The sequence below is a fragment of the Phaethon aethereus genome (genome assembly GCF_964289735.1).
Source record: "Phaethon aethereus genome assembly, chromosome: 2".
NCBI lineage: Eukaryota > Metazoa > Chordata > Aves > Phaethontiformes > Phaethontidae > Phaethon > Phaethon aethereus.
This window is the reverse complement of record NC_138582.1, coordinates 15,287,257-15,314,026: the sequence shown is the minus strand read 5'-3', so window position 1 is coordinate 15,314,026 and position 26,770 is coordinate 15,287,257. Positions and strand designations below refer to the sequence as shown.

The 26,770-nt window shown below is 35.9% G+C and overlaps 1 protein-coding gene across 1 annotated transcript in view; it reads right to left on the bottom strand.

Annotated features, from left to right (window-relative positions):
* TAF2 (TATA-box binding protein associated factor 2) overlaps positions 1–26,770 on the bottom strand; it is a gene marked incomplete at both ends in the record, with an annotated part of 62,120 nt that overhangs the window by 17,280 nt on the left and 18,070 nt on the right. The window contains 11 exons of the mRNA XM_082015065.1: positions 697–766; positions 6,001–6,140; positions 6,730–6,923; positions 8,565–8,675; positions 10,030–10,170; positions 13,595–13,847; positions 15,831–15,896; positions 17,886–17,995; positions 18,096–18,210; positions 20,434–20,588; positions 22,080–22,241. Coding sequence (XP_081871191.1) covers positions 697–766; positions 6,001–6,140; positions 6,730–6,923; positions 8,565–8,675; positions 10,030–10,170; positions 13,595–13,847; positions 15,831–15,896; positions 17,886–17,995; positions 18,096–18,210; positions 20,434–20,588; positions 22,080–22,241 — 1,517 coding nt within the window. The remainder of the gene's footprint in view (positions 1–696; positions 767–6,000; positions 6,141–6,729; positions 6,924–8,564; positions 8,676–10,029; positions 10,171–13,594; positions 13,848–15,830; positions 15,897–17,885; positions 17,996–18,095; positions 18,211–20,433; positions 20,589–22,079; positions 22,242–26,770) is intronic.

The following is a 26,770-nucleotide window of genomic DNA, read 5'->3' as shown; positions in this document are numbered from 1 at the left end:
TAACAACAGAAAATAAAATAGAGAACAATCTTGCAGCTATGATCTTTGTAAGAAATCGCCTATATAGAGAGAGTAAAAGTAACACTATTTATCTTTGAAACGCAATTATTTTAATCGTGGTCATAAGAAAAAAGTGTTGGGCAAAACCAATGATTATGAACCTCGGTGTTCAAAGGTTTATAACGAATGTGCTAAAGTATCCAATCATTGGTGAAAACCAAGTTGAAAAAGGCAATACTAGAAATTACACCGTATCTTCACGTTATCCTTTCACCCCATCTACAGTCTAACAATTGCTTTACACTCCTTGCTGGCAAAGCATTGTGTGCGCTATGTCTCATCCTTTGTCTTTTCTAAATATCACAAAGCCTTTTTGCCATTTGCAACATCAGGTTTATATACTTTGTTTATGATCAGGAAATGACCTCTAATGTCAGACTTCCACCACAGGGATAGAACATAAAAGACAGAAATAATATAATGGAGAATAAGAACAGAGAATATAAATTTTGAGATGCGAACTGTTGAATCATAAAAACACATTTCAATTTATATAAAATAACAAGCAGAAAAAAGTGTTTTGTGAAGAAGTATTAAGCGGTTGAACATTTGATCTATTCTAGCGATTCCAGGCCAAGAATTTACTTAGTAGTTCCAGCATTAATAAAAATACTGGCTCTTTATTAACTCACTAACCTTATGTAGGGTACAGGATCATTCTGAACCATATTAAGCAGCCATTGCAACTCTTCATAGCTCCTATCAACTGCAAAGAAAAAGAAAATAAAATGCCTACAAATACACATAAACTCAAAGGATTTTGATCAAGACAATCACAAGTTCCTGAATTGGCATACAAAGAGTTTGAATCACTGCAACTAAAAAGGAATTTCATTTATTATAGTGCAAATTCAAAGTAAAAGGTGGTTTACTTTACATTGAAACAGAAACGTGCATGAAATTCCCTTCATGCCTCAATTGTTCAATAACCATCAACTTGACTACTAGCAGGTAACTCAGTCACTCATGAGCATTGATTGGGATGATCACAGAGTAACTGACCACCTTGATATTGTGAGCTTCCTAAAATGAACACACTCAAATATCCTTTCAACAATCACACGTATAATATTTTCTATAAGGAATAAAGAATACACAATTCTCATACACAGGGATCTATGAAAGATAATAATCTATAAATAGGATAGGAAGAGCAAGACTACAGGGCTTAAACAAAACTGCAAGCATATTCCTCTTAGTAGCCTTCCTTATTTTTTAAAATCAGTATAGTTTGTAACTAAAATGTATTTTGAAACCTATCAGAACATGCTTCTAGAAAACTGCTGCCTGACACCGTTGGAATCAAAATCAGCTTGTTAGTTTAAAATTTAAATTTCATTATAAAATTTCTTTGATTGTCAGAGTAACATTGCAAAACAGGAAACAACACAGTGTATCACCATCACCAATTAGACAAAAAAAGCAAGAATTTTTATGTAATCTTTTTCTCAGGTGCATAATTATAAGATTTTTCCATCAGTATTCTCTTCTCATTTCCTCAAAACAATGAAGAGCTTGTTTAGGCTTTGCTTTACTTCAGAATTTGGGATGTATTAATCATTCCTGTATAGACAGCTCCAAAAGCATTTCTGTTGCTTTCCATTTTGCAGTCCTGGCAATGTATTTCTTTCTTCCCCAAGCCTACTGTATTTTCAGTTCTAAATACCTTAGTTCAACTTTCCTTCCTGCTTGAAGGAGAATGGATTTCAACAATTTTTAAATGCAACTTTTCTAGTCCAATCAATTCTAATACCTATTATTCCCTCGTTAGTCACTAAGGTAAGTTGCTCTTAAAGGAAGAGGCAGTTATTTAAATTATATTATGAGAATCAGCACTTCAGTTCTATTAGCAGTTTAGAAGTTCTTTAAATAATCTGGACAACTTGAACATAAGATCTCTTCCTGGGCTGGGAGGAGGCAGACAAGCAATTAAAAACTACATTATAATATTGCTTAGAAGAGGGCTGAATAGTTTTTTGCAGGCCACTTGCAAGTCAGCTCTGCTCTTCCTACAGCCCAACCAAAACAGAACTGGTGAGGCACTGAACTGGACTGTATCCATACAGACCAGAACCGCAATCTCAGATTTGCCTTAAAAATCAAAGAAATCTTTGAGAAGCTATAGGACATACTTTTAAGGGATTAGTGACTGCCTGTGCTCTACTCCATGCACAGCTGCTTCTCCTGGCAGCTACCTTGCTTGGGGTAGAAGGCAGCTAGAACACTGCATACAAAAGTTGTTTTGCATGGAAAAATAATAATATTATATAACCATGCAGCAAAGACTCACAACATGGCGAACACAGTAAGTCACAATCATAAGCAAGCTGCAATTATTTTGACTGCTAACAAAAGGGATTTTAAAATGGTTTTTGATTAGAAAATGAGCAGTCTAGGAGATGAATCCTTTAGGCTGACAGTACTAGATAACAGAACCAAGAAACAACCATACTTCTGTGGTTAAAAAAAAAGTCTTTTCTGCTGCTTAAACTTATTTGTGCTTAAAATAAAGTAAGTCTTCCCTGCTATTTGCAAAGTCCTTCAGTCTTCCCTTGCAGGGCAGGTTCTCCAGCCCTCTGATCATCTCTGACGCCCTCCTTTGGGCCCTCTCCAGTCTGACCATAGCCTTCTTGAACTGTTGGGCCAGAACTGGACACAGTACTCCAGGTGCAGCCTGACAAGCGCTGAATGGGATGATCACATCTCTATCTCTGCTAGTAATGCCCCTGTGGATACAGTGCAGGATCTGATCTGCCTTCGCTGCTGCAGCAGCACACTGCTGACTCACAGTCAGCTTCTTGTCCCCCAGGTCCCTTTCAGCAATGCTGCTCCCCAGGCACACAGATCCTAGCCTGTACTGGGCTCTTTGGTTATGTTGTCTCAGGTGCGGGACGTTGCACTTGTCTTTGTTGACCTTCATAGAGTTTTTGCTTGCCCACTTTTCCAGCCTGTCCAGGTCTCTCTGCAAGATAGCTCTCACTTCCAAGATGTCCACCTCACCACCCAGGTCAGCGTCATCAGCAAACTTGGTGAGGCTGCTTTCAGTGCTGTTGTCCAGATCATTTATGAAGATGTTCCCTGGGGGACACCCACTTGTGATAGGTTGGCAGCCTAAGCAAAAACCGTTGACCACCATTCTCTGAGTGTGGCCCGTGACCCTATTTCCTACCCATCTCACAGACCCCCCATCCTGTCTGTATCTTGCCAGTTTCTCTATGAGAAGGCTGTGGGAAAAGAAAGATGTGTAGGTTTCCATACTTCTGGTAGACATAAAACAAATTATTGCTTTCTGAAGTAAAAATCCTCTTGAGATTTTTTCAAAGTACAAGAGATGGTGTATCAGTTCTCAATTACAGCAGAGCATCTCTGAGACCCTAAACATGGATATTTATTTAGAATGCTTTGTTGTTACCTCTTATAGATATGCAACTGCTTTGTTGTATACATATAACTACTAATAGTCATATAACTATCAGAAGCTAACACTAAAAAGTTAATAAACTCTGTTAACTTCAAGCCAGTTTAGATCAACTGTCCGAGTCCTTACATGCTGCCTCAAGCATTTTACAGAGTTACTGTGTCTCAAAAAAAGCCTTACCATTAACAGCAAAGAAAATAACTTATCCAGTTCCATGGAGAAATGGTTTCTTTTAAAGTAACTTAAAAAAGGCAGTGCTATTCCTACCCTGAGAGTTGATAGAAAAACATGGGAGTTCCACACTGCCCCAGAAAATACAGACTTTCCTTTTTATGGAAATTACAAAATCTGTCAGCTTCCTTTACAAGAACTGTTAAAAAGCCAGCTTTGGCACAAGCAACAGGCATTTGATAGCTGCTGGTTTACATCCAGTATGAACTGGAAACCAGGTAACTGGGAACAACGAGAGTCAGACCTCTTGCCAATAGACGGCCAATCATTTCTCCTTCCAAAGCCAGGTTTAGGGCTCTGTGAGACAGGCGCTGCTACTTTCTATATGGGTAGCTGACGAAGTCAGTGAACACACTGAGCTTCTGGATTTGCCCCTCCACCAAAAACTTACCAGTCACAGCAGGAGCAAAAGCTAATGTGTTCACTGCTGCAAGGTTGTATTTGAGAAATGATACTGATGACCAGTTAGATAGTAGACTGTGTCGTGAATTGTAGTGACTTTATAGCAAACAGATACTTGCATCTGCTACCTTTGCATCACAGAAAAAGCCACTGGCAAGGGTCTTAGGTACAGTAATACTCTAACCTATCATTTCCAGACCTCACAGTGAGCTCAGTTAAAAATTACATTCAGCTCAATCACTGATTTCTTCAAAAAATTTCTCTACTACCTTTTACCATTCAAGTTTTACCTTCCTGTAGAGTATTTCATGCAACCTACCCTATCTTGCTTATACAGCAAACCATTTAATCAGCTGCTTTAAAGATGTACTATATTACTCAGCAGTACAAACACATTCTTATCCAAGTCAGGTATTAACTATAAACACCATCCATAAAAGGTCAAGAATTTAATGAGAAAACATTATTTCTATCAGTTTGTCTTTCCAAAGGGTGGGATGAATTAGTGAGGAGATTATTCTAAAGGAAGCAGGCTGATGAGTAAGCTTTCCATTTTCCAGCAAATCTTTCCACTAACACTCTGTGAAGGAAGAAACAAAGTGAGCAGCCTAACAGAGAGAGAGAGAGAGACGCACAGCACCAGCAGAGTCCTGAATTCCAGCTGGGTCTCACTCACAGGGTCACCAAATGGTACGCTTGCAGTGGGCTGTGGATCCATAATGCCTGGTGAATTACAAGACTGAAGACTGAGCCTGAGAGTGACGCTCAGTGCACAGCCTTCCTCGAAGTTATTAGTTTTTCTGTATGACAGTCTGGTTTCAGCCTGTGAGCTTACGTCCAAATTGTGCCAGATGCATTCAGTCAACAACTCCAATTGCCTTAAAACGTCCCATTGCCTATCTAGTTTGAGAAGTCTTTGGATAGAATGACAGTAGCAAGATAGAGAAAACAATTATTCACACAAAAAGCAAAGAAAACTCTCCATTACCCTGAAAATGAAAACATGAAAATTGAGGCAGAATAATTAGAAGTCTAGAATCACCAGTCTGCTCACAGAGGAAGAGCTGAAAGATTTGGACCTTTTGATAGGGATAACCCTTCCAACACAAGAACAGTCACAAATCTGCTGAACAGAGAAAGACTAACCCAAATAAATGAACCCAAATAAATGAATGTAGTACTAAATTAATTTTAGAAAATGCAAATCATTAAAGCTATAGTTTCTAACTGCCTCTAGAAAACCTGTTAGGATTGAATTCCAACTTTAAATGGCATTTAAGAAAGCTACCCAGTGTTTTTTTTCAAGGACACTGAACAGTCAACTAAGATAAAAACAATATTTAGAGTGAAAGCATCTCACATATGCTGTGAGGTATTTCCTGATATGTGAAACATAAGCTATTTATAAAGAATGATGAAGCAGAATCAAGCAATAATCATTAAAATAATCTATGTTTCCAAAATTTCTAACCATAAGATGCATGCAGAAAGCAAAAAGAAGAGATTAGCAAGAAGGTAAAGGAAAACTAAGAACTATGGCTAGCAATTGTGGCTGAATCAAAATCACCAAAAATGAAGTGTTAAAAGAAATTACCAAAACCCCTTACCACTACTCACTGTGCTGTCTACTCATTATTTCAAAACTTAGGTATCTGATTCAATTTGCAAGACACTGACAAACAATGCTCACCACATCTTCATAAAACTTGCATTCTCTAGGACAAAACATTAATAGCAATCTCAGTTTCTTATCCATACATCTGCCATGACACAAGCTCTTCTGGTAGACAGTATTTCAATCTAATATTAATGAGGTAGACAGTATTTCAACCTAATATTTCTACTACATTGCAAGTGTTACCAAGTGTCAAAATACTTGAAAGAAGTACCTTTTGTGTAATCAACGACAGCATCCAATGCTGCTATTCGGACATCTATGAAGTGCCCATATTCTGCATATGACTTGAAGAGAGCAGGATCACTTGGGACATGACCATTCTTCTGAAGTACTCGAATAGCTTTTAAACAGCTAGATGTGGTAGAAAGAGGAAATTTACATCAGGTTTCTGGAATGCCAGCCAAGAAAAATAAAATTACTTTCTTCAAAATCAAGTATTGCAATTTTTTTAGAATTGTATTACCCAAATGAACATGTTACAATTACTTTCACAGCATTAACACATAGGTCTCATTAACTCTGAATTCAGCAGAAAAACAAACAAAATTCCCCACCATGTTAAATCCATTGTTTGGTTTCAGTACAACTGTACTAACTTACAGAGAAAACGCAGTTCAGATTAGGTTGTGTACTCTACAGATATTGTAACAAGGCCACCTTTTGCAGAACTTCCATAAATGCTCTTCTTAAGGAGGCACAAGCAATATCAACTTACGCTTACTATTGAAAGTCTACACTGATAGAAATTAATGTTGAAAAATAAAGCAATGAAGACAAACTTGCACTATCAGCTTTTGGAAATTGGAAGGAATTTGACATTTAATATGACGACACACAAGCTAAAATCTCAAATACTAACTACAGAAGGGTACATAAAAACTAAAAAAGTAGCGTTAATGTGCCTGCTCTCTTCATGTGTACAACAATTATTAAACCACACCTGACTGTAATCGTGTGCCTGTAACTGGGAAGAAGCTTCTCCATATTTAGGAAACGGGTGATTTCCTCAAGAATAAGTCGAACATCAGGATTTAAGTTATCCAATGTTCGAACTTCATTGTTCACACTGACTGCAGGAGTTACAGAGTTGGCTAGGGCATCGATCAGCTCAGCACGATAGTAGTTGTCTGAAAACTAGATAAAAAGAGCATTTAAACACAAGCAAATATAACAATATATATTCTTTAAAAGCTAAGAAATGTTGAAGCATTGTTACAGAACAAGCTCGTAAAAAAAAAAACCATGTGAGAAACTGCATGAGAAAGCAAAACAGGAATAAACCTTTTCTGAAAATGGATTTGAGAGGGATTGAGCAAGCAGACATATCAATTGTTAATCTTCACTCTGCAATAAGAGCATATTAATAGCAAAACAAGCATATTAATAATAACACATTGTTTTATAAAAATGGAAAAGTCAGGCATTGAAAATTTTCCAGATATGGAAAATAAAAGCCATTCTTTCTAAATGTGAGCATCTAGAACTACCTGTCTGTTTCTATATTCAGTACCAAAGTTAATGGATGATTAGCACCTCAAAAAATGATTTATTGTTTATTTAGATAGCAACTGCACAAGCTTCTGAAGTGAGCTAACGGGCTCACTACTGCTTAGTGAGGAAAATTTTCCTTCTTCATTCGCTTTTACCTGGGCTCACAGTTGTGAGCTGGCTGTTGCATTTGTTGGTTGTGTTCATTTAGTAAGCAGCAAAAAGTATAAAAATAAAATTTAAAAAGCAGAAAAAAGGACTGGATTTGAATGCTAGTTAATTTAATCTAAACAAACCCAGTTATCTGTCAGATCTGGTAGAAAATGTCAAATACAAGCGCAGAAGGGACATGTGGAAAAGCGAGGCAGGATCTATCCTTTGGCTGTGATGTTAGCACAACTCGCCACACTATGACTACTGGTAATTGCATTTACGTGTCTAATTCTCTACCTCTCCACCCTCTATCATCCTCATTTCGGTAATATTGCAACAAGTGTCTTGTTACAGTATCTGTTTCTACACACAAGAAATAGACGCTTAAGAGGCTTCATATTTGTTCCACTTAACATTGGATACTTAATTGGGAAGATTATGCTAGGCTTCAAGTAGTTGTAGACTTCCTCTGTATCTAGGGAGATGGAATTTTGTACCATGTCAGGATCTTAAAAGTCATCTACTCATCCTTCAGAGGTGGTCTGTGTGGGAAGGAAGTTTAGATGACAACACTTCCAACTCAGGTGCTTCAACTTAGTGATAGATTGATATTAACCTGGGTTTTAGCTGTTATTTAACCAGATGAAGACAATCCAGTTCTTTGAGCTAGATCTGACATTCAGAACCCAGATTCTCAGAGTCCTGTATATTGTTAAAAAAAAAAGATTATTTCCTTTCCTTGCTCTTTCAAACACTCTTCTCAAGGTGATAAAACCCCAACAAAACAATACTTAACTTTGCATGCTACATGTTAGTCTCATGCACATTTTCTCAAAACACCTGCATCTTTTGAACAAAAAAGAGTAAAGCAAGAAAAGTATGTGCGCAAATGAAGACAGGCAGGTCCTTGGTAAGTCAACAAGCACAGACAGCTTTGAAACATCCACGAAATACTGCCATAGAAATGTCAGCTACAGAACATTCTCTAACATTCACTGTTTAGTTTAGTGTATCACCTTTTCATCAACTCACCTAGCCAGATATTTACATTAGTGGCATAAAACATCACGCAGTATATTAACTAAGAGTTTTTTCAACAAAAAAGTGAGAAATTGCAATAAAGACATTCTTTACCTTATTCTTCCTGTTATCGTTATACTTGATCAAATCCAAAATAAACATTAAAACCTCCTTAGGACAGAGGTTGTGAACATCTCTCAGAAGGGCCATGGCAACAGGCATAGTCTGTGTAATAAAATGCATACTAACATCATTCTTACAATAGTGAAATGATAGTTACACCCTGAAAAGAGCTACATCCTGAAAATGAGCAATTAACAATTTTACAACAGTTAACCTCTGAAAAGTGGCATTTAAATGCTTTTTGAAAGTCATACCACATGCTATATAATTTTCAGATCAAATAAACTATGTAATTATTGCTCAATAATTAGTCATAGTGCAGACATTTGAATAAACTGCATATCCAAGAAAAGACTCTCAAGTCAAAGCAGTATCAAAAAGGTAACAAATAAAAAGCAATTAAACACAAAAAAGATGACAGAACTAATTCTGAGACAGACAATGAATTTGCATGTTTTCATGTGAACATGACTAAGCTTCCGTTACCATTGAGAGATATACATCCAATACAGTCAGTGAAGCCTAAAGAATTATTAGCCAGACAGGTATTAGCTTGATTAGATATTTATTTTAGAATGAGCTAAGCAGCTCTCTACGCTTCACTCACAGAGATTTATTAAGAGAAGCTTACTCTAGATCTATAAACTTGGGACATGGGATTAAAAGGGACAAAAGTGTAAGATTTAGTGGGAAAGAATAAACAATGACAAAAAGAGCGGAAAAATACAAAAGAAGGTCCAAGAAAAGAGGCGTGGGGAGAAGGATGAAGCAGTTTTGGACAGAGTAAGAAAAGAAAATTTGAGTTTTCTCCGTAGTCGGGAATATGGAATCTGTGAAATAAGAACTCAATCATCCAACAATTATAAAGTGAATATTGACAGAAAATCATTGTAATTCATTTCGTTATCTACTGTATAACTAACAACTATAGGTCCCAGTAAAAAAACCTGTGTTAACATCAAAATAAGCTGCAGCAATACATGATGTTGACAACTAATAGAAAAGAGAAGGCAAGAAGGATTACGCACTGCATTGAACTAAAAAGCCCACCAATTTAAGATATTTATGAGATTTTATTTGCAGTATGATAACATTGCCTTTAACGAATAAAGACAGCTGCTGAATTCACCGAAAAGATAAAATTATTAGCTTTGTCATTGTGCAATAAATTCTATTTAAGAATGACCTCACAAATATTTACAAATAATTCTTATATGTACTCCATTCTTCTGAAGAAACTACTAATTTAACTTCAGCTACTCAGAAAAAATTGCTAAATTTTTTGACTAAGATGGAACAAACAGATGCCATATAAGAAAGAATTAGTTATTTTGTACTTTTAGGAAGGCGTAAAGAAGGACTGGGCTATCTGTGTTCCTGTAGTTGTCAAGCACAGGAACATTTTTGCATTTTGACATTTCTTTTAAAATGTTCAGTGAAAAAAAATAAATTTTACCTTTTGCAGAAAGTAGCTTTGAAAGTTCATGAAGTTGTTGGTCTTCACAATGTTTGGACAAGTCTTACAACAAAACATTCGGGTAAAGAGTGACTTCATGGCTGGTGGTCCTGTCCACGTACTTACCATGGAATTTGCAATCTGTATAATTAGGGGGGAAAGGAAATTGCATTAATATCACCACCGCAGGTTTAGTTTGGCTATAGAAAAATACACATTTCCCATAATAAAAAAGTATAACTGCCAAGAACGTACTGTCCTTCAAATAGATACATATTTTCATCAATTATCTTATATCAGCTAAGTTTTCACTGCCATCACCAATATAGTCTTCTCTACATTAAAGGTAAATTTTATGAAAATTGTTCCGCTTGGAAGACGTCTGCAACTAATTATCTTTCCATGATAAACTTCTGTTCTTAATTATTTTCTCCTTTATATTTTAGATGAAAATTCTGTGTTTACTAAGCCAAGTTTTCCGACTCTACAGAAGCCAGCGATGGAAAAGGCTTTTGTAATACCAACTTCCCAAATTTACCCTGCCAGTAACCTCAGCCTCGACTTTAAGTAGGCCTCAGCCACCCTAAGACTAAAAGACCACCCCTAAAGTGAAAGGCAAGTCAGCTACCTCTAACTTTAATCGTAATTTACAAAGAGACTGTACACCAAGACAAATTTATTCCTACAAACCATTTTGGTGTAAGGCAGTAAGCTTCCACAAAGCCAAAACTGCTTTTGTGCCATCCCAGCACCCATATATTTGCTGTATGGAGCAATGAAAGCCTGCAGACAAGAACACCTATGCCTGACGATGGATTAAGACTGATTAAAGATTGTAATGGCACGTGCATACAAACAAGTGGGGCCAATGCTCCTTACAATGTAGCAGGAGTTTCCATTGTAACAGACCCACCACAAATGAAGGAAAAATCTGGTTTCATACAGAAAAAAATTAATTTGATTATTTCCTTCTAAATTATTCAGCTTGTTTCAAAGGGTATTACATACACAACAAGACAATGAAAAGCAACAGGCTATCTGAAGAGGTGTAGCAATCCATTTTACCATTGCTCTTACATAAAATGGGTGCTTTACTACTGAAAACCATTTTCCTGCTATGTCAGGTTTCAAAGGAAAGTTAGAGAGAGAAAATACTGCGGTCAGACTAGTGTTCCCTTCCCAATAACTGAAATCTTTGAACCAAAGATGCAGGTACAGCTTTTTCTGTAAGGTACATTAACAACTCTTCCTGCAGAGGAGGCTTAATCCCAAAGACTGCTTAGAAACCATGATGATGAACTTAAAACTGCAAATGTGAAATTTATGTAGCAGTGCAAAATAAAACCCAACCCCAAAAATATTATCAAAGGTTACTATATTTAGAAGATCTTCACTATTCCATTAAAATTGGGGTGTAAACTTTTAAATATTTTTTAACTTCTACTTATTTCAAGCATTTAATTTTGCAAAATCTATGGGTGAGCAGCAGTATTTTCAAATTAAATCAACAGTAGTTAAATCATCATCTTTTCAGTACTTCTTGGTCTTATAATGTGTTCTGATTCATTTGAACTTCTCTTTAAATACTGCCAGAATCAAAGTTTTCTATTTATTCTACTGACATGCTATACACTCTGAATTAAATGTATTTGCACATTCCCCACACCATAATGCAAGTAGCCTGTCTTGCATTATTTCTACTTAAAAAGACAGCAGGTACACTCTGCATCCTTCAATTCAGTACAGCATAAAAAAACTGGCCTAAGATAAAACTGTAATGCACACCTATGAAACGCTTCAATGTTTGGGAGTGAGATTTTGTGGTGTCATTTTTGGTTTTTTACACCTTATAATATAGCACAACACTGCAATGGACCTGAATAGAAAAATCAGTCTGCATACTCTCAGGAATTAATGTTGTGACATTGTTTTCTCCTTTCATTGTAGGGTTATTTGCCATGAACTACTCAGCAAAGTATGTGTGTGCGCACCCCCCCTTAACTTCTTTATCAATGAGGATTTAATATGTTACCTGGATACTTTATGCCTGAAAGACTGAAGTGCTGTTTTACAATGAAGTATACAGTACATTTAGAAAGTAGTAAATTCAGTTTTATAGTTGCATTATCACCTCTCACTTCTCTGTATCAACATGAGTACACCAAAAACATTTTACAAGAGTAACCACAATCCAGCTAGAAGTTGCAAATCAACAAAAAATAAACCTCACCCTAATAAATATGAGGGACCTGTTTTTTTTTTAATAAAGGATACAAAGCCTGAATACTTTACAAGCTGTGAAAATTAAACTGAGTTAATGACAACAGGAGGTGATTCTTACTAACACCCTGATGTTGGAACTAGTAATAGAATATATTACACTTTCCTCATAGGTAACTTACGTGAACCTAACTACAACTCTGTCCTGCCGTGCACCTTCACCATGATTCAACATCACTGCCACATTTTTTGCTTAACTTTATAACCTTTTTTCTGCAAGTCAACAACCTTATCTCTAGATCCAAAATTTTTCATACAGTTACAATTGAGCAAAACTGATTATGATCATCTGCAGCCCAGTTGCCTGAGAATTCAAAGTAAAGACAGAAAAAAAAATTGCATTTAAACATTCTAACAGCTGCTCTTTTAATATTTACCTGTGGAATATACACTTTTAAATATTCCAAGTGAATTCATTATGAAACGTGCATATTTTAAGGCAGATACTGGCAGTACCAATACTAGAACATACACTGGCAGTATTACATCAGTGTTTCATAATAAAATACTTCGTCACAAACTTTTCTTGGGTTTTGATTTTCAAAACATGGCCAAAGGATTTATTTCTATACAGGCACTAAATTATTCTCAACAGGTACACAGCAGAAAGCAAGCTATATGCCAATAATCTGAACTCTATAAATTGTCAGTAATGCCTTTATGTCCACAGAAGTATGTCAATAACATGCCTTTTGAGGAATTCTTATTCTGCTGTGTTTCCACCCAGTTGTTTTATAGGGTTCTCTAGTTTTCATTCTTAATGCTAATGTAGAAAAAAAATCTTCCCTTTTCAAGGCAATTATTTGGCTTTTTAATATTTAATTGCGGACCAACATGATGTTCGTTTTGTGCCCCTATTCAATCTGAAATAACATAAAGCAGCAATCTAAATTCACATTAGACAGACAGATGAATTTCAGTGCTTCAGAGTTTAACAGATGGGCCAAGGAACTTCCCAGTAAAATAAAAAAATACATTTTGGCTCTGAAAAATATTAAACAAAAGTCTTTTATTTCTGCCACTTAATGAAATCTGGAAAAATCCCTTGTGGTTTTCATGTCTGACATCTCAATTTTGACAATTATAAAAGCCTTCTGCAGTCTCCATTTACAGACTAAAATAATACAGCTTTCCTTTCAAATCAGTCATGTTAAAAATACTTGGCAAACACTTTTAAGAGGCTAAATATCAAGCCAGTTTAAGAACTGTGATGAGTTTTGACCCATTTTCAAACATTTACAATGTCTAATGGATTTCTTCCCTACTCCCATCCACATAACCTCACCTTTGCAAGGCAGAAGCAGGCCAGCATTCTCACCCGGTAGAAACACTGTTCCTGTTCTAGTATATCAGTCAGTGCAAGTCGTGATGCTGGAGTAGGGAACTTTTCCAATGCCAGGATGGCTTCTTCTTGTGCAACCACATCTCTCTCATATCGAAGCTGATACTGCCACATGAAATCAGATTGTTCAAATTCTACCTTCCTCAGTACTGACATATCAGGGTCTATTCTTATCCAGAGCAAAGGGGAATCAGCACTAAGACAGACATGAAAAACATTAATAGCTTACAACATTTCAAGACTACAGAAATTCAAAAGATGTTCTAACTTGTTATGAGTTATTTTTAAAGTATTTAGAGTCAAAGAACCATAAAAGAATGTAAGTTATAGGGGACTTTCGAAAGTCCCCTGGTCCAATCTCCTGCTTCAGGGATGGCAATTCTGTAGCCTCCCAGGGCAATCTGTCCAAACCTCTAATATGTCCAAGTGAATACAGTGTTTTATTACTTTTAACCTACAGACCTGAGTTCATGGTAAACTACTGTGTAATCTCAATAGATTTAATTCTACTTCCTCAGACACTGTTAACTTTCACAGGTGAGCAGCACTTTACCAGCTTCTACAATTTAAGACTACCCAAAAAAAAAATCCAACAAAGAAAATTTGGTTGTAAACACCCAGGTTTTTTTTATACACTGTTTATTATCAATAGATGTGAGAGTGCTTTACAAACAGACACATGCTATGATGTTGAAAGCTGACAAGGGTAACCATGCAAACGCACAGAACTGCCAAACCAAATGATGATAAAAGTGAAAGTATCAACAGACAGGATTAAAAGTTTTAGTCCTACAGATAAAATTACTCAGTTGTATTCCACCCAAAGAAGCGTTTTATACTTTAGTATTCACACAGCACCATGACTGCAGAAGTAATTTATGGGACCAACAAGCACAAACTATATAATAAAGTCTCTTACTCAGTTTTCCACATAAAATTGATAACATCAGAATACAGATAGAGAATTAGGAGAGAGTTTGGAATGATGAAAAGAGCATCATTATAAATATGATGCATATTTCTATATACATTTGTGGAATATCTAGAACTACTGTCAAGATAGTAGCTAGAGAAGAAAGGATAGTGAAGAGTGCAATACACAGGATTTAATAGAAAAGAACGAACATTATCATATATGCTTGGAGCAGAGGAGTTCAAAATGGACAAAAGCACAACAGCATCGCAGATTGGTTAGCAGATAAACAATGCATAAATGACTTGCATAAAATCATATATCAGTTCAAAGGTAGTTTTAAGAAGATCATTAAGGTCTCAGCTTGGTGTAATGCAATAGCTACCTGAACATAACTGATCAGAACTACTCACAAATATTTATGCTAATTGCTCTTAAATATAATTTAAAAACTATTTATTCATACGTCAGCTATCATATAGAACTGATAACGATTACTTGCTCAATGAAAATATCCCTTATAAAATTATTTCTATATGTTAGATGAGATTGAATTTACGAGAATCTCAAACATTTTTAAGGTGACAAGCAGTCTACCCTTCTTCAAAGAGATACCACTAGTTTTCAAGAGCAGATTACTTCCCTCAGCCAGCACAAAGTACCAACACCTTCAGTATTTCTGAGACCACCACTGGCTCCAACTCAAGGAGGGTGAAGTGGGTACTTACACTGAGCAAGAATTTCCTTCCAAAGAGCTAAACAGTTCCTACTGAAATTAATGCCAGTATTAATTTCTGGATGAAGCATTTCATCACTTATTTTCAGTCTAAAAGGATTCTTTTGGAACTAACCACAGATTTCAGGTACTTGTCTATCTTAGTGCTAGTTAAATGGTCTTCATTGAGGTCCAACACAAATTGCTCTTACTTTGTTTCAAGCAAATTCTTGTTTACATTTTACCTAAAGTCAGCTGAAAGATATCATTAGAAATGTGTAAGAAAGAATCAAGTAATTTATTCTACCACCTTATCATGCCTAAGATTTTTTAAAACTGATTATAGTAGTTAACCCATATGTTTTACACTTGACCAGCATTTTCCCAGCTACAGAAGAGTAGCAAAGGTGGCAAAGAAATGTGGTATAGACATGAAATAGCCAGTCATAAAATGAAGTACAACATTACTATCAAATCCTTCAAAACAGCATGCTTTCAGACAAGAGGAACATGGCTGTCTCACAATGAGAAACTCCAACAAGCTAACTTACTCCATAGCAGAAAGGTCCATGTCCACCTCTTCTCCATTCATCAGTGGAATCTTTTTCTTCTTATTTCTATTAAAAAAGAGAAAATAGAAAAAAATACTTATTTAGGAAATTGTGCTGGTCTTGAGTTAATTTTCTTCACAGTAGCTAGTAGGGGGCTATGTTTTGGATTTGTGCTGAAAACAGCGCTGATAACACAGTGATGTTTTCGTTATTGCTGAGCAGTGCTTACACAGAGTCAAGGCCTTTTCTGCTTCTCACACCACCCCACCAGCGAGTAGGCTGGGGATGCACAAGAAGTTGGGAGCGGACATAGCCGGGACAGCTGATCCCAATGGACCAAAACAATATTCCATGCCATATGGACTCATGCTCAGCATATAAAGCTGGGGGAAGAAGAATGAAAGGGGGCACATTGGGAGTGATGGCGTTTGTCTTCTCAAGTAACTGTGACATGTGATGGAGCCCTTTTTTCCTGGAGATGGCTGAACACCTGCCTGCCCATGGGAAGTGGTGAATGAATTCATTGTTTTGCTTTGCTTGTGTGCATGGCTTTTGCTTTACCTATTAAAGTACCTTCATCTCAACACATGAGTTTTCTCACTTACACTCTTTCGATTCTCTCCCACAACCCACTGCGGGGGAGAGAGCAAACAGGTGTGTGGTGCTCAGTTACTGGCTGGTGTTAAACCAGGACAACCTGGTTTAGCAAGGATATGTTTATAGATGGAGCCTAACTCTGCAAAAGTACTCTGTGTATTTCACCACAACAGAAAATAATGTTCTCTCCAGTGAAAAATACTCAAAAAGCTGATCTGTGTATGAGTTTTGTTCAAATAGCCAGCAAGACTTTACATTGTAAAAATGGTGGGAGTCAAGTTTAAACCAATTACACATAAGCATACAACTTTGAGAAGTAGAGGTCAAAGTAGTTATTAAAATGCATTAGGAAATGGAGAGAATCTATTTGGGAAGTATGTTACTTCTCTTGCTCATTAGGTTTAGTGAACAGCCCTGGCACTCTTCACAGAAAAGGAAAACTTCACAGAAAAGGCTTCATTTATGTATCTTCACTTGAGGTACTCCTCTGGCCTACATTTGTCTTCCCTCTAATTTGTCTTTCCCATTCAAAGGCACTTAGAATAATTTGATTATAATTAGAGTCTTCATTCAACTCAATTTATCATAGAATCATAAAATAGTTTGGGCTGGAAAGGACATTTAAAGGTCATCTAGTCCAACCCCCCTGCAGTGAGCAGGGACATCTTCAACTTGTTCAGGTTCCTCAGAGTCCCGTCCAACCTGACCTGGAATGTTGCCAGGGTTGGGGCATCTATCACCTCTCTGAGCAACCTGGGCCAGTGTTCCATCACCCTCGATGTGAAAAACTTCTTCCTTAGGTCTAGTTGAAATCTACCCCCTTTTAGTTTAAAACTATTACCCCTTGTCCTGTTGCTACAGGCCCTACTAAAAAGTCTGTCTCCATCTTTCTTATAAACCCCCTTGAAGTACTGGAAGGCTGCAATAAGGCCTCCCCAGCACCTTCCCTTCTCCAGGCTGAACAATCCCAACTCTCTCAGCCTGTCCTCACAGCAGAGGTGTTCCATCCCTCTGAGCATTTTTGTGGCCTCCTCTGGACTCGCTCCAACAGGGCCATGTCTTTCCTGTGCTGACGGCTCCAGAGCTGGACACAGGACTCCAGGTGGGTCCTCATCAGAGTGGAGTAAAGGGGCAGAATCCCCTCCCTCAACCTGCTGGCCATGCAGCTTTTCATGCAGACCAGGATATGTTTCTATATAATTAAGCTCTTTGTAAAAACTTTATAAATTTTAAGACCTTTACTTTTAATTAAGACCTGCATATAAAATGTATGGTTTCTTGCTGCCCATAAACAATAGTAAATTCTACGTTCTCCCCTTACATCACAGGTAAATCTTATTCAGTAAAATTAACAAAATATAAACACAAAATTTAAGAAGCATATATTTATCATCAATGCACTACGTGTTTTCATATATCCATACTAAAAATATTTGCAATTTGTATTTTAATTCTTACCTTCTGCTTTTAGAATGGCAAGGTATGTCATGTTTAAGACTGTTTTCTTCAATCTGCAATGTATGGTTGAATGATCCATCAAGTTCTTGCACTGTCACTTTCAGAGGACCCTTCAAGTTCACAAGATTTTGTTATTAACTTTAAAGGTATGCTTACTAATGTATACGTCATACTGGTATGTGTAGGTAAAATATAGAAAATTAACCTTACCACGTATTTCTGAGTGCCAGGAGATGTGTAGTCTTGTTTTATTTCCAATTCTAATACATTCCGTTTTCTATTAAATGCAAAGCTACCATAAAATTTTACCACTCCACTCTGATCTCTAATAAGCAGTATAGGAATTTTAGTGCACAATGCAGTAGTTATAAACTAACATAATTCTCAGTGTTTTCACTCTTTACACTTGCTTTATGCTTCTTTATTCCTAGAATTTCCTATCCCCAGCAAATCAGGAAATTAAAATGCTTATGTTTGTTCATGAACTTTTTAAGATTTTTTTTTTCTTTAAGCAGTTCGTTAATGTACAATCATGTACCTTATGGAGAAAAACTGAAGTACAATGAAAATTATCTAGTAAGAAAAAAGTCATTATGAAAAACTGTACTGGACCCCACCACATCCTTGGCATGCTCTCAGAGAAAGTAATTGAGTGAGACTTCAGTAATTTCAATACAATTTATTTTACTATATATTTCAGTTAAATAGAACTCAGGGGAGAATGTAGACTTTAGCTTCTGTTCTCTACCCACGCTACATTTAACTCAATTATTTTACTGCAGTTTTTCTAACTGGGTCATTGTGAGCATCCACATGTGTGAAATATATGAGTTCACACATACATGAGAGTATACAGTATGACTGATAAAAAGTAATGATCTCACTCTGCATTTTTATCCGAGGCAACGATTTCTTAAAGTCAACCGTTCCTGTGAATAACTTCATAATTCATTATTTGCATGACAGTCATTACTACACTTCATTTATAGTAAAACTAAAACACGAGAATGAAGTATTTTAGCCTAGTGCATGCTCCCAACAAGTCTCTGATGATGTAAGACAAAAGTAATGACGGAAAACCTGTTCTTTCATGTCCTGACATTTAAGGCAGGAGCTGACAGATTCCAACAGGCTTCTTATTGTATACGCATTATGAATTTTTCTCCCAAAATGTGATCATTTGGCTAGATTCCTCAGACTAGTTCTGTTCATGGTGGCTGCCCTCATAATGGTCTGTGACTGTCATCAGGTACAGCTTAAGGCATTTTTAGTGGTTTCTTCAGCACAAGGTTTAAACTCCGCACCAACACAGCACTCGTTAATAGCATAAGACTATTGTCAATAGTAGTAAGGTACTCGCCCAAACAATACAAAAAACTGCTGTGGTCTTACAAGGTGGAAAATCTACTATCACAGGTGCAACTGTGTTTGAAGCATGTTAGGGAGGTTGCAACCATAGGATTAAACACAAGTTACAGTTAACAGGATCAGCCTTGGGGACAAAGTCCAGAGAGGCTGAAAAATCCCCAAAACTGAGAGTTACAATTCTTCCTTGTTTACAAAACAGACATAGTTAAGACTCACCTAACTCAGACAGTAATGCCGACATTTAGGTATAGCTCCAGTGTGAATATATGTACATATAGAACCCCTATTTTCCTCAAGATCTTAGCACAGCTAAGTAGGGAAATTAGAATAATGTATATTTATAGTTTATGAGTACTTTTGATGCAGATAAAATACTAACTTCTCATATGACTTTATAAATATTAATTATACAGCATTTTTAGTTAGATATTGAGATGCATGACATTATTAAGTCAGCTCAAATAAATAATGTCTAAATATAAATACCTACTTTTGTTTTCTGTTGGAACAGTAAAGTATGGTTTTGCTACAGTCACATATGATTTTAGCCTGCAGTCATGTTAATTAAAGCTTAAATGGATAACGATAAATGGAGCAAATTCAAATTTATGCTCATATCCATCCAAAATAAGAAATCCTATTTCTTGACTAATGTCACTGAAATTTGAAGAATCAACACAGAGAGGTTTATTTTACCTGAAATTTTAATATCAACACAAGCTACCAAGTTATTAAATGTTAGTGTATTTGAAACTATCAATCTGCACTTTAGGTTACTTAGTTCATGGTGATTTACTGGAAATTACATCTTAAAATGCACCAGACTATAGCATTTTCCATGTCAGACTTCAGCATATTTCTATGGGCAGTGTCCTCTGGAATCCCTTTAGTATAATTTGGCCTTCAATGCCAGCAGAGTTCTTGTGCTTCTTTCAAAGTAAAACTTAAAATCATGAAATCCCTCCTATAAAGAACACCCAAAAAAGCTAGCATACTCTTAAATGACTATGAAGGGAGTGTGAACCTGTGGCTCACATCTATTTCTAATTCAAAGAATAATGTACTTAACTGTTTTAAGCAAAGATACTTCATACCTTTCTTCACATTCCTTTAATAGTGCCAATTAAAAAACAAATTCATTCTCCATATTAACAATCCAGACCAAGAATAAAAAGGATACACCCACTGCTTTATTAAAGGTTGGATGTCTTTGCCAGAGACATTTGAGATAGATTTCAAAAACCCAGATGTGGAAACCAACATCTGACTCCACATATGTGACTGGAACTTCTGAGATGAAGCAGTGCTGGCCAGACTCAGCAACTTGTTGAAAACCTAAAATGATAAAAAGTTATTACTTTCACTAAATACTTCAATATATAAAATAAACTTTTCTGTTTAGTTGCAACTGAATTGCAACTCAATTTCAATAAAACTTGTAAGTAAATAAACTCATAGGCCAATAAACTCATTCTCTGATAACTGGCCTCAAAAAAAAAGTCTTTCAAAATAAAGACATTTCAGAAAATTATTTGCTTGTCCATATCAGAAATCATGACTTGCAGACACAAATGTATTTTTACTTCAGGCAAACCATCCATGATGCTGAGGAAACCTCTGAAACCTAAGCTTCTTAACATGAGAAATGTTTAATTTTAACAAAATTAAACTTAAAATGTCTTCTTTGCTCATCACTGCTACCGGTACAATTTATCACGCAGCTTTTACCAGAGTTGAATTCAAAGTGGAATACAGAAACACTTTTTGACATCCATTTTCTAGTTCTAAGCACCTCTATACTTCAAAACCATGCAATTTGTGAGGTTAGTCACTGCAAGCAGGTGTGGCCTTTATTTACCAAATTACAGTGCAGGAAGTAAGGGCTGCATTTTTAATCAATTCTTCCCACCAGAGCTTTTTCAAAGAACCAAATTCCTCGAAGTTACATATAAATATACAGAAACTACTAAAAGACCATCAGCTTTCAAAAATTATCTACACTAAGATCACTGACTATATCTGCATTTTAGAAATAAAACAGTCATCAAGTTCTCTGCTTTGCTATTCTTTTTTTAAAAACTGCAAAGAATAATTAAAATTTATGTGAGGAAAGCTTTAAAAAAGGTGCATCCACTATATTTTCAGCCTAACAACTGGTTCTAATAGCTCTAGCACAAGCACATACATATTATTCTTCAAAATACAAAACAAGCCAAAAAAGCACGCAAAAACCTGAAGTTGATAGGAAAAGGTATAATTCAGTTTCTAACTGGGTGTTTGTCTGTAGCATCCTATCTTTTTTAAGGCATATCACAAAACATATTTAGTAAAGAAGAAAAACTACAACTCTGCAGAAGTTTAGCATTTCAGAATAAAACAACAATCTTCTATTCAACTGCTTCTTCTACCATAAAGTTCTATGCTCCTTCTAGCACTGAAAATTTTATACAGTGGAGAGAGCAGAAGATGGATTCTCATTACTTTCATGATTTATAATTTGAATAGATTAGCTCTCAGCAACACCAGTTAGGGTCAGTAAAACAGGTCGTCAGTGTTAACAAACGATCACAATAACCCAAAGCAGTGAAATACCTTAACATTAAAGAGAATATGCAATAAGTATTAAAAGTTATGTATAAGAGTAATAGCTGACCTTATTCCAACACAAATGACCTACATTTTATGTTTGTTCTATCCTGCTAAAAACTGAAAATGCAAATGGAATCCTATGATGACCTGGTTTTTTTTTTTTCTTAAACGTCATTTAATGAATAGAAATGTGACTAGAAAGTTGTATATATTCCACACACTCATTTAAATACTTACCTGTAACATGAACTCCATGCTAATCCTGTTCTCAATCAGCCTCATAACAAGATGTGCTTTACACTGGAACATAGTGTAATATTCCCAGGACAGTGTATGAGGGTGTTTGATAGAAAAATGTAAATGTGATGCAGGGCTGAAAAAAACAAACAAACAAAAAATCCCAGCTCTCTATTTTGCATTTTATGGAATGAAACTTAAAATAAACCTTAGCAACCAAGCTTCTAGTTGCACCAACAATTATTTAGGATCCCTCCTACTGCATTGAAGTTATAAATTATGACATGCTTAAAATGTCCACACGCTTGTAACGGAAAGGTGACATGGGTGTAGGTACCTGGCATACAGCAAATACTGTATAGAGAACAATGACAGGTAATACATGCTGTGTATTATTGTAAAGACAGTGGTAGCAGTACCAGAAGGAGGAAATCTGTGACCCGAGTCTGGAAATTACTCATAAATTGATATTCCCCCTGCTCCACTTCCATTTAAAAGTGATTGTACATAGTGATTATTTCATATTCAAATCAGTAATTGTTGCAGTTAAAGAAAAGTAAGAGTTTTAAAATTCACAGCAGACTTTCATGTGATGAGCCAAAGGAATTGCTTGCTTTTTATTTTAGTTAGCAACTTTATGCTTTCAATACTTTGGCAAACGGATGTCTTCTAAATCAGATAATATGCCAAGGAAGACTAGGCAGAGCATCATGTTACAGCTGCCACACTGTTTCCATAACTTGAACTATCTGTGGTGCTCCTTCACACATATCCTTTGTGTCTATAAGCAAAATATTTTAAATGGTTTAATTTCATTCCATATCAGAAGACAGACAGATGGTGAAACCGTGAAACTTTTAAAAACAGAACTGATTTCTGGATAGCCTTAGCAGCTGTACAGTAATAAAACACTAAAAGACTTAATTTTGATGGGCTTTAAAATTAATTTTCTACTCCAAGTTTTACTTTTCAGAACACAAATATTCTGACCTATAGCCCAGTTATAAAACTGGAAAGTAGCTGTACTACTGTAATTCTCGAGAAAAACAAGACCTTTTTGGCCCCTTCCAATTATGTGAGAAGGGGTGATAATTAGAATTCTGACTTCATTGTACTGATGAACCAAGGCTGTGGCAACTGTATTTTGTTGTGCTATGTTTTTTCTTTTGGTACTTTTCACTGGACACTTGAGTTTTCCATGAACAAATAAAAAACACCTTAAGACCCACACCATGTCAGGCCAACTTCGTATGTGTGAATCCAGACTTATTTTATGCTGATTAACAGAGAATCGCAAATTAGCCATTGTGACATAGAAAATACCAGCTACCCAAAATTTCTGGGTTCAAAATTTGATTGTTCCCCTCTGATTCTTGCTTATAGAGAACCTAACTAAACCGTTTCAAGATGGACCAGGCACTTGATTTGTCCAAGGACTTTAGAAGACAACACTGCAAGACAGAATGGAATAATTCATGAATTGTAAAAATCAAAGACAAGCACTTTAAACCCGATCTTTCATGCCAGCTACCTCAGTAAAAGACTGATCTTTCAGAACCTTCAAAGACCTATTAAATAAACAATTTTAACTTTGACCAATCTTTTTATGCAGTTGACAGACTTATGCCAGCAAGAAATATTCTACCAGGACAGGACCAGGCACTTGGCTCCTTATCTGCAGCTGTTAAGATTTCAGATGGCAAAAACCAAGGTAGCTGCAACACCTTAGTATTTTTTTTTCCCCCCATCCTTTTCTTTACTGGGAAACAACCTTGACTTCACTCATGAATGTCTATTTAAACATCTTAAGAAGATAAAGAAAGAAAATTATTTCTAAATTTAAGCAAGTACTGCCCTTCTTAAATAGATTGAGTATACGAGTAAGAAGGTACTTAGGTTTACTACTTGCTGTGTCTAGTTGGTAGACAATTGTTAAAGTTCCTCTTATCAAAATTGTCCTGTTATTTTGGATACTTTTCTGTTCTAAGGTAGGGAAGGGTTAGCAACCATGAAAGAATTGAAATGCAAGGAAGAAACTGAGGTTGTGACTCAGACATTATATAATAATTTAGTCTCAGTATAAAACTATTTATCCAGCTTCAAATTATACAGTTGATTGACTTTGGTAAAATTCTTTTCTTGAAAATTACAACCAAGCCAGGTCCCACATTCTTGGCTGCCTTAAATTTACTAAGTGTTGATTGATTTTGGTACTGGTTACATTATTTAACTGCAAATCAAAACTGAGACAAGTTCGCTCCATATTAATACATTTATTCTGATTATATTTTTCTTCAATCATTAGACTTCTAAAATTTTTATTGAATTGGCACCAAACTAGAATTAAAGTTAGCAATATGGACCTAAAACCTTTGTCAAAATGAAAACTGAACTAGCTTTTCCATGGAAATTTGTAATGCTCACACTATTGAACACACTCCAGTCATTCCATGTAAACCTGTCAATATGCTTCTTTCATTTGAAATGTATCCACATAAATTTCTTCATGTTTTTAACTTTTACAACAGGGTGGTGCCAGCACAATCAAAGACTGAAGAGAGACAAAATCTGAGAGGGGAGAACACAAAATGAAGATGTAACAAACACAAAGCTTTGTTTTGAAACTCCCATCCATGCAGCAGATAACCTGCAGTTTCCTTTCTTTCATTTTCCCAACCTTTAGGACCTTTGTTTTAAAATAAATGGTCTGGAGAACAGCGTTTGTGTTTCACTAGACATAAAACAGGAAGAATCTGTGAGACCTGTGTTTTGCACAGAAATTAATTCATGTGTCTGAAAGAAGTTATTTTTTCCCAGTGATTTCTTTCCACATTCCACTTCTAATTTAGCTGAAAAATGGTATTATTAACTGACCTTTTTTTTCTTCGTATTACTATTAATTGGGACTGCTGTAATGCAAATATGCTTGTCAGGAAACCATATTATAACAACCACAACAAAACAATAAATATATTGGAGAGAAATGTTCTAGACATCATTATGGAAATACCTCCCTAAATATGAATAATTTCCCAGAGTCTGGAACATATACTTAATTCACATACAAAGGAACTTTGCAATCTACAAGAAACAGCAAGCTGTATTTTATATTTAAGTGACATTATGATTAGTATTAACTAGCTGCAATACAATGAAGTAGTGAAAGAGATGTAGAAACAGAGTGTCTAACAGTGATAAATCACATAGAGGAAGGATACAGTTAAGAGCATTAGAACAGGATTTTTTCAATTATTTGTGTTCAAATCTAGAATAAACACAATAAAACTAATAAAATTAACAGTTACAATGAGACTTTATTTTTAGTAAATTTCTTTTTTTTTGAATGTGCCCTTTTTCTCTAATTTCATCTGATCCTATTAATCTGAATTTAGTTTCTCTGTATAGGGGAGTATGCTGCCAAATTGTAATGCTGCCAACTGAAAAGACTGAGAAGACCTAATTCAGTGCCCCAAATTTTCCTTTAAAAACAAAAGACACCATCACCAATAGGATGCCTAAAATGACTGCTGCTAGCTGTAACTTCATTTTCAGAGGTATATGTAACAAAGGCATCTAGGCACTTGGTCTGCTTCACTACTACAAGACAGTGAACTAAATCAAAATCCATCATGAGCAGACAAGCAAAACTGAGTAATGGCTTGGTGTACACACACAAGGTGCATCTGTGACTGTCAACATCCAGAAAACAGGTAGTTGTTGAGAATTCACCTGGCTAGGCAACCAGCCTATATGTCCTACTCCTGATTTCAGAAAACTCTTTTTATATCTCTCAAAAAAGATCACTATTCAAATTTTAAATGGGTTATTTGTATGCTTGATTAAGTTCTAAATCCAGAGTTTCAATTTTAAATGAACACAACACATTAAATGAATGGATTTGTACACACTCAAATGCAAGAGAATCACTGCTGCAGACAATTTCAGTTGTATTTTCATAATACAGGGGCGCAATGAAGACTTAAGAAATTCATATATTCTCCCACTCAGCCTGCATATGCTCAACCTCACAGTTTTGCACATGCTGCTCATAAGTTTCCAAACAGCACTCTTTGTGAGGCTGTGCCATAACTAGATTAATTTATCCAAGAAAAGAAAAACCCCAGCAAAAGGTTGTCATTGAAACCCGGATCAACTTACTGACCTGTCTTCTAGTAATACTTTCTACCTCCGGTGGTTAGCACTACTCAGTGGGTAGTACAGGAGTCTCACAAAAGAGGTAAGGGGAAAATTCCTAAGCTAGCAACACTGTAACTACAGTGACTGGGAAAATAGAAATCCAGCCAGTTCACAGTTAACCGATGGCACTTCACAAATAACCAATCTAATACTTTTTTTTCCCAACTGAAAAGAAATCTCAGTATAAGATTGCAAGGTGGTAACTGAGAGTAGAAAGAAAAAGAGCAAAGAGAAAGAAAACTGATGATACTGTAAAAAGCCTAAAGATTACTAGCCACTCCAGAAATAGCTCAGGTCAAAACTCTGGCTCCATTTTCTTTCTCATCCTCTTACTAAAAAGTAGTTTTATAACAGCATTAAAAACAATCATTATGCTTAATTCCCATCAAGATTTAAAGTGAAAGAAAAATAAAACAACAGTGATACAATATACTCAAGAGGTACTTTATGAGGCTGGTAATACATGCCTTGGGTTGCAGCTGAAGTTCTTCAGC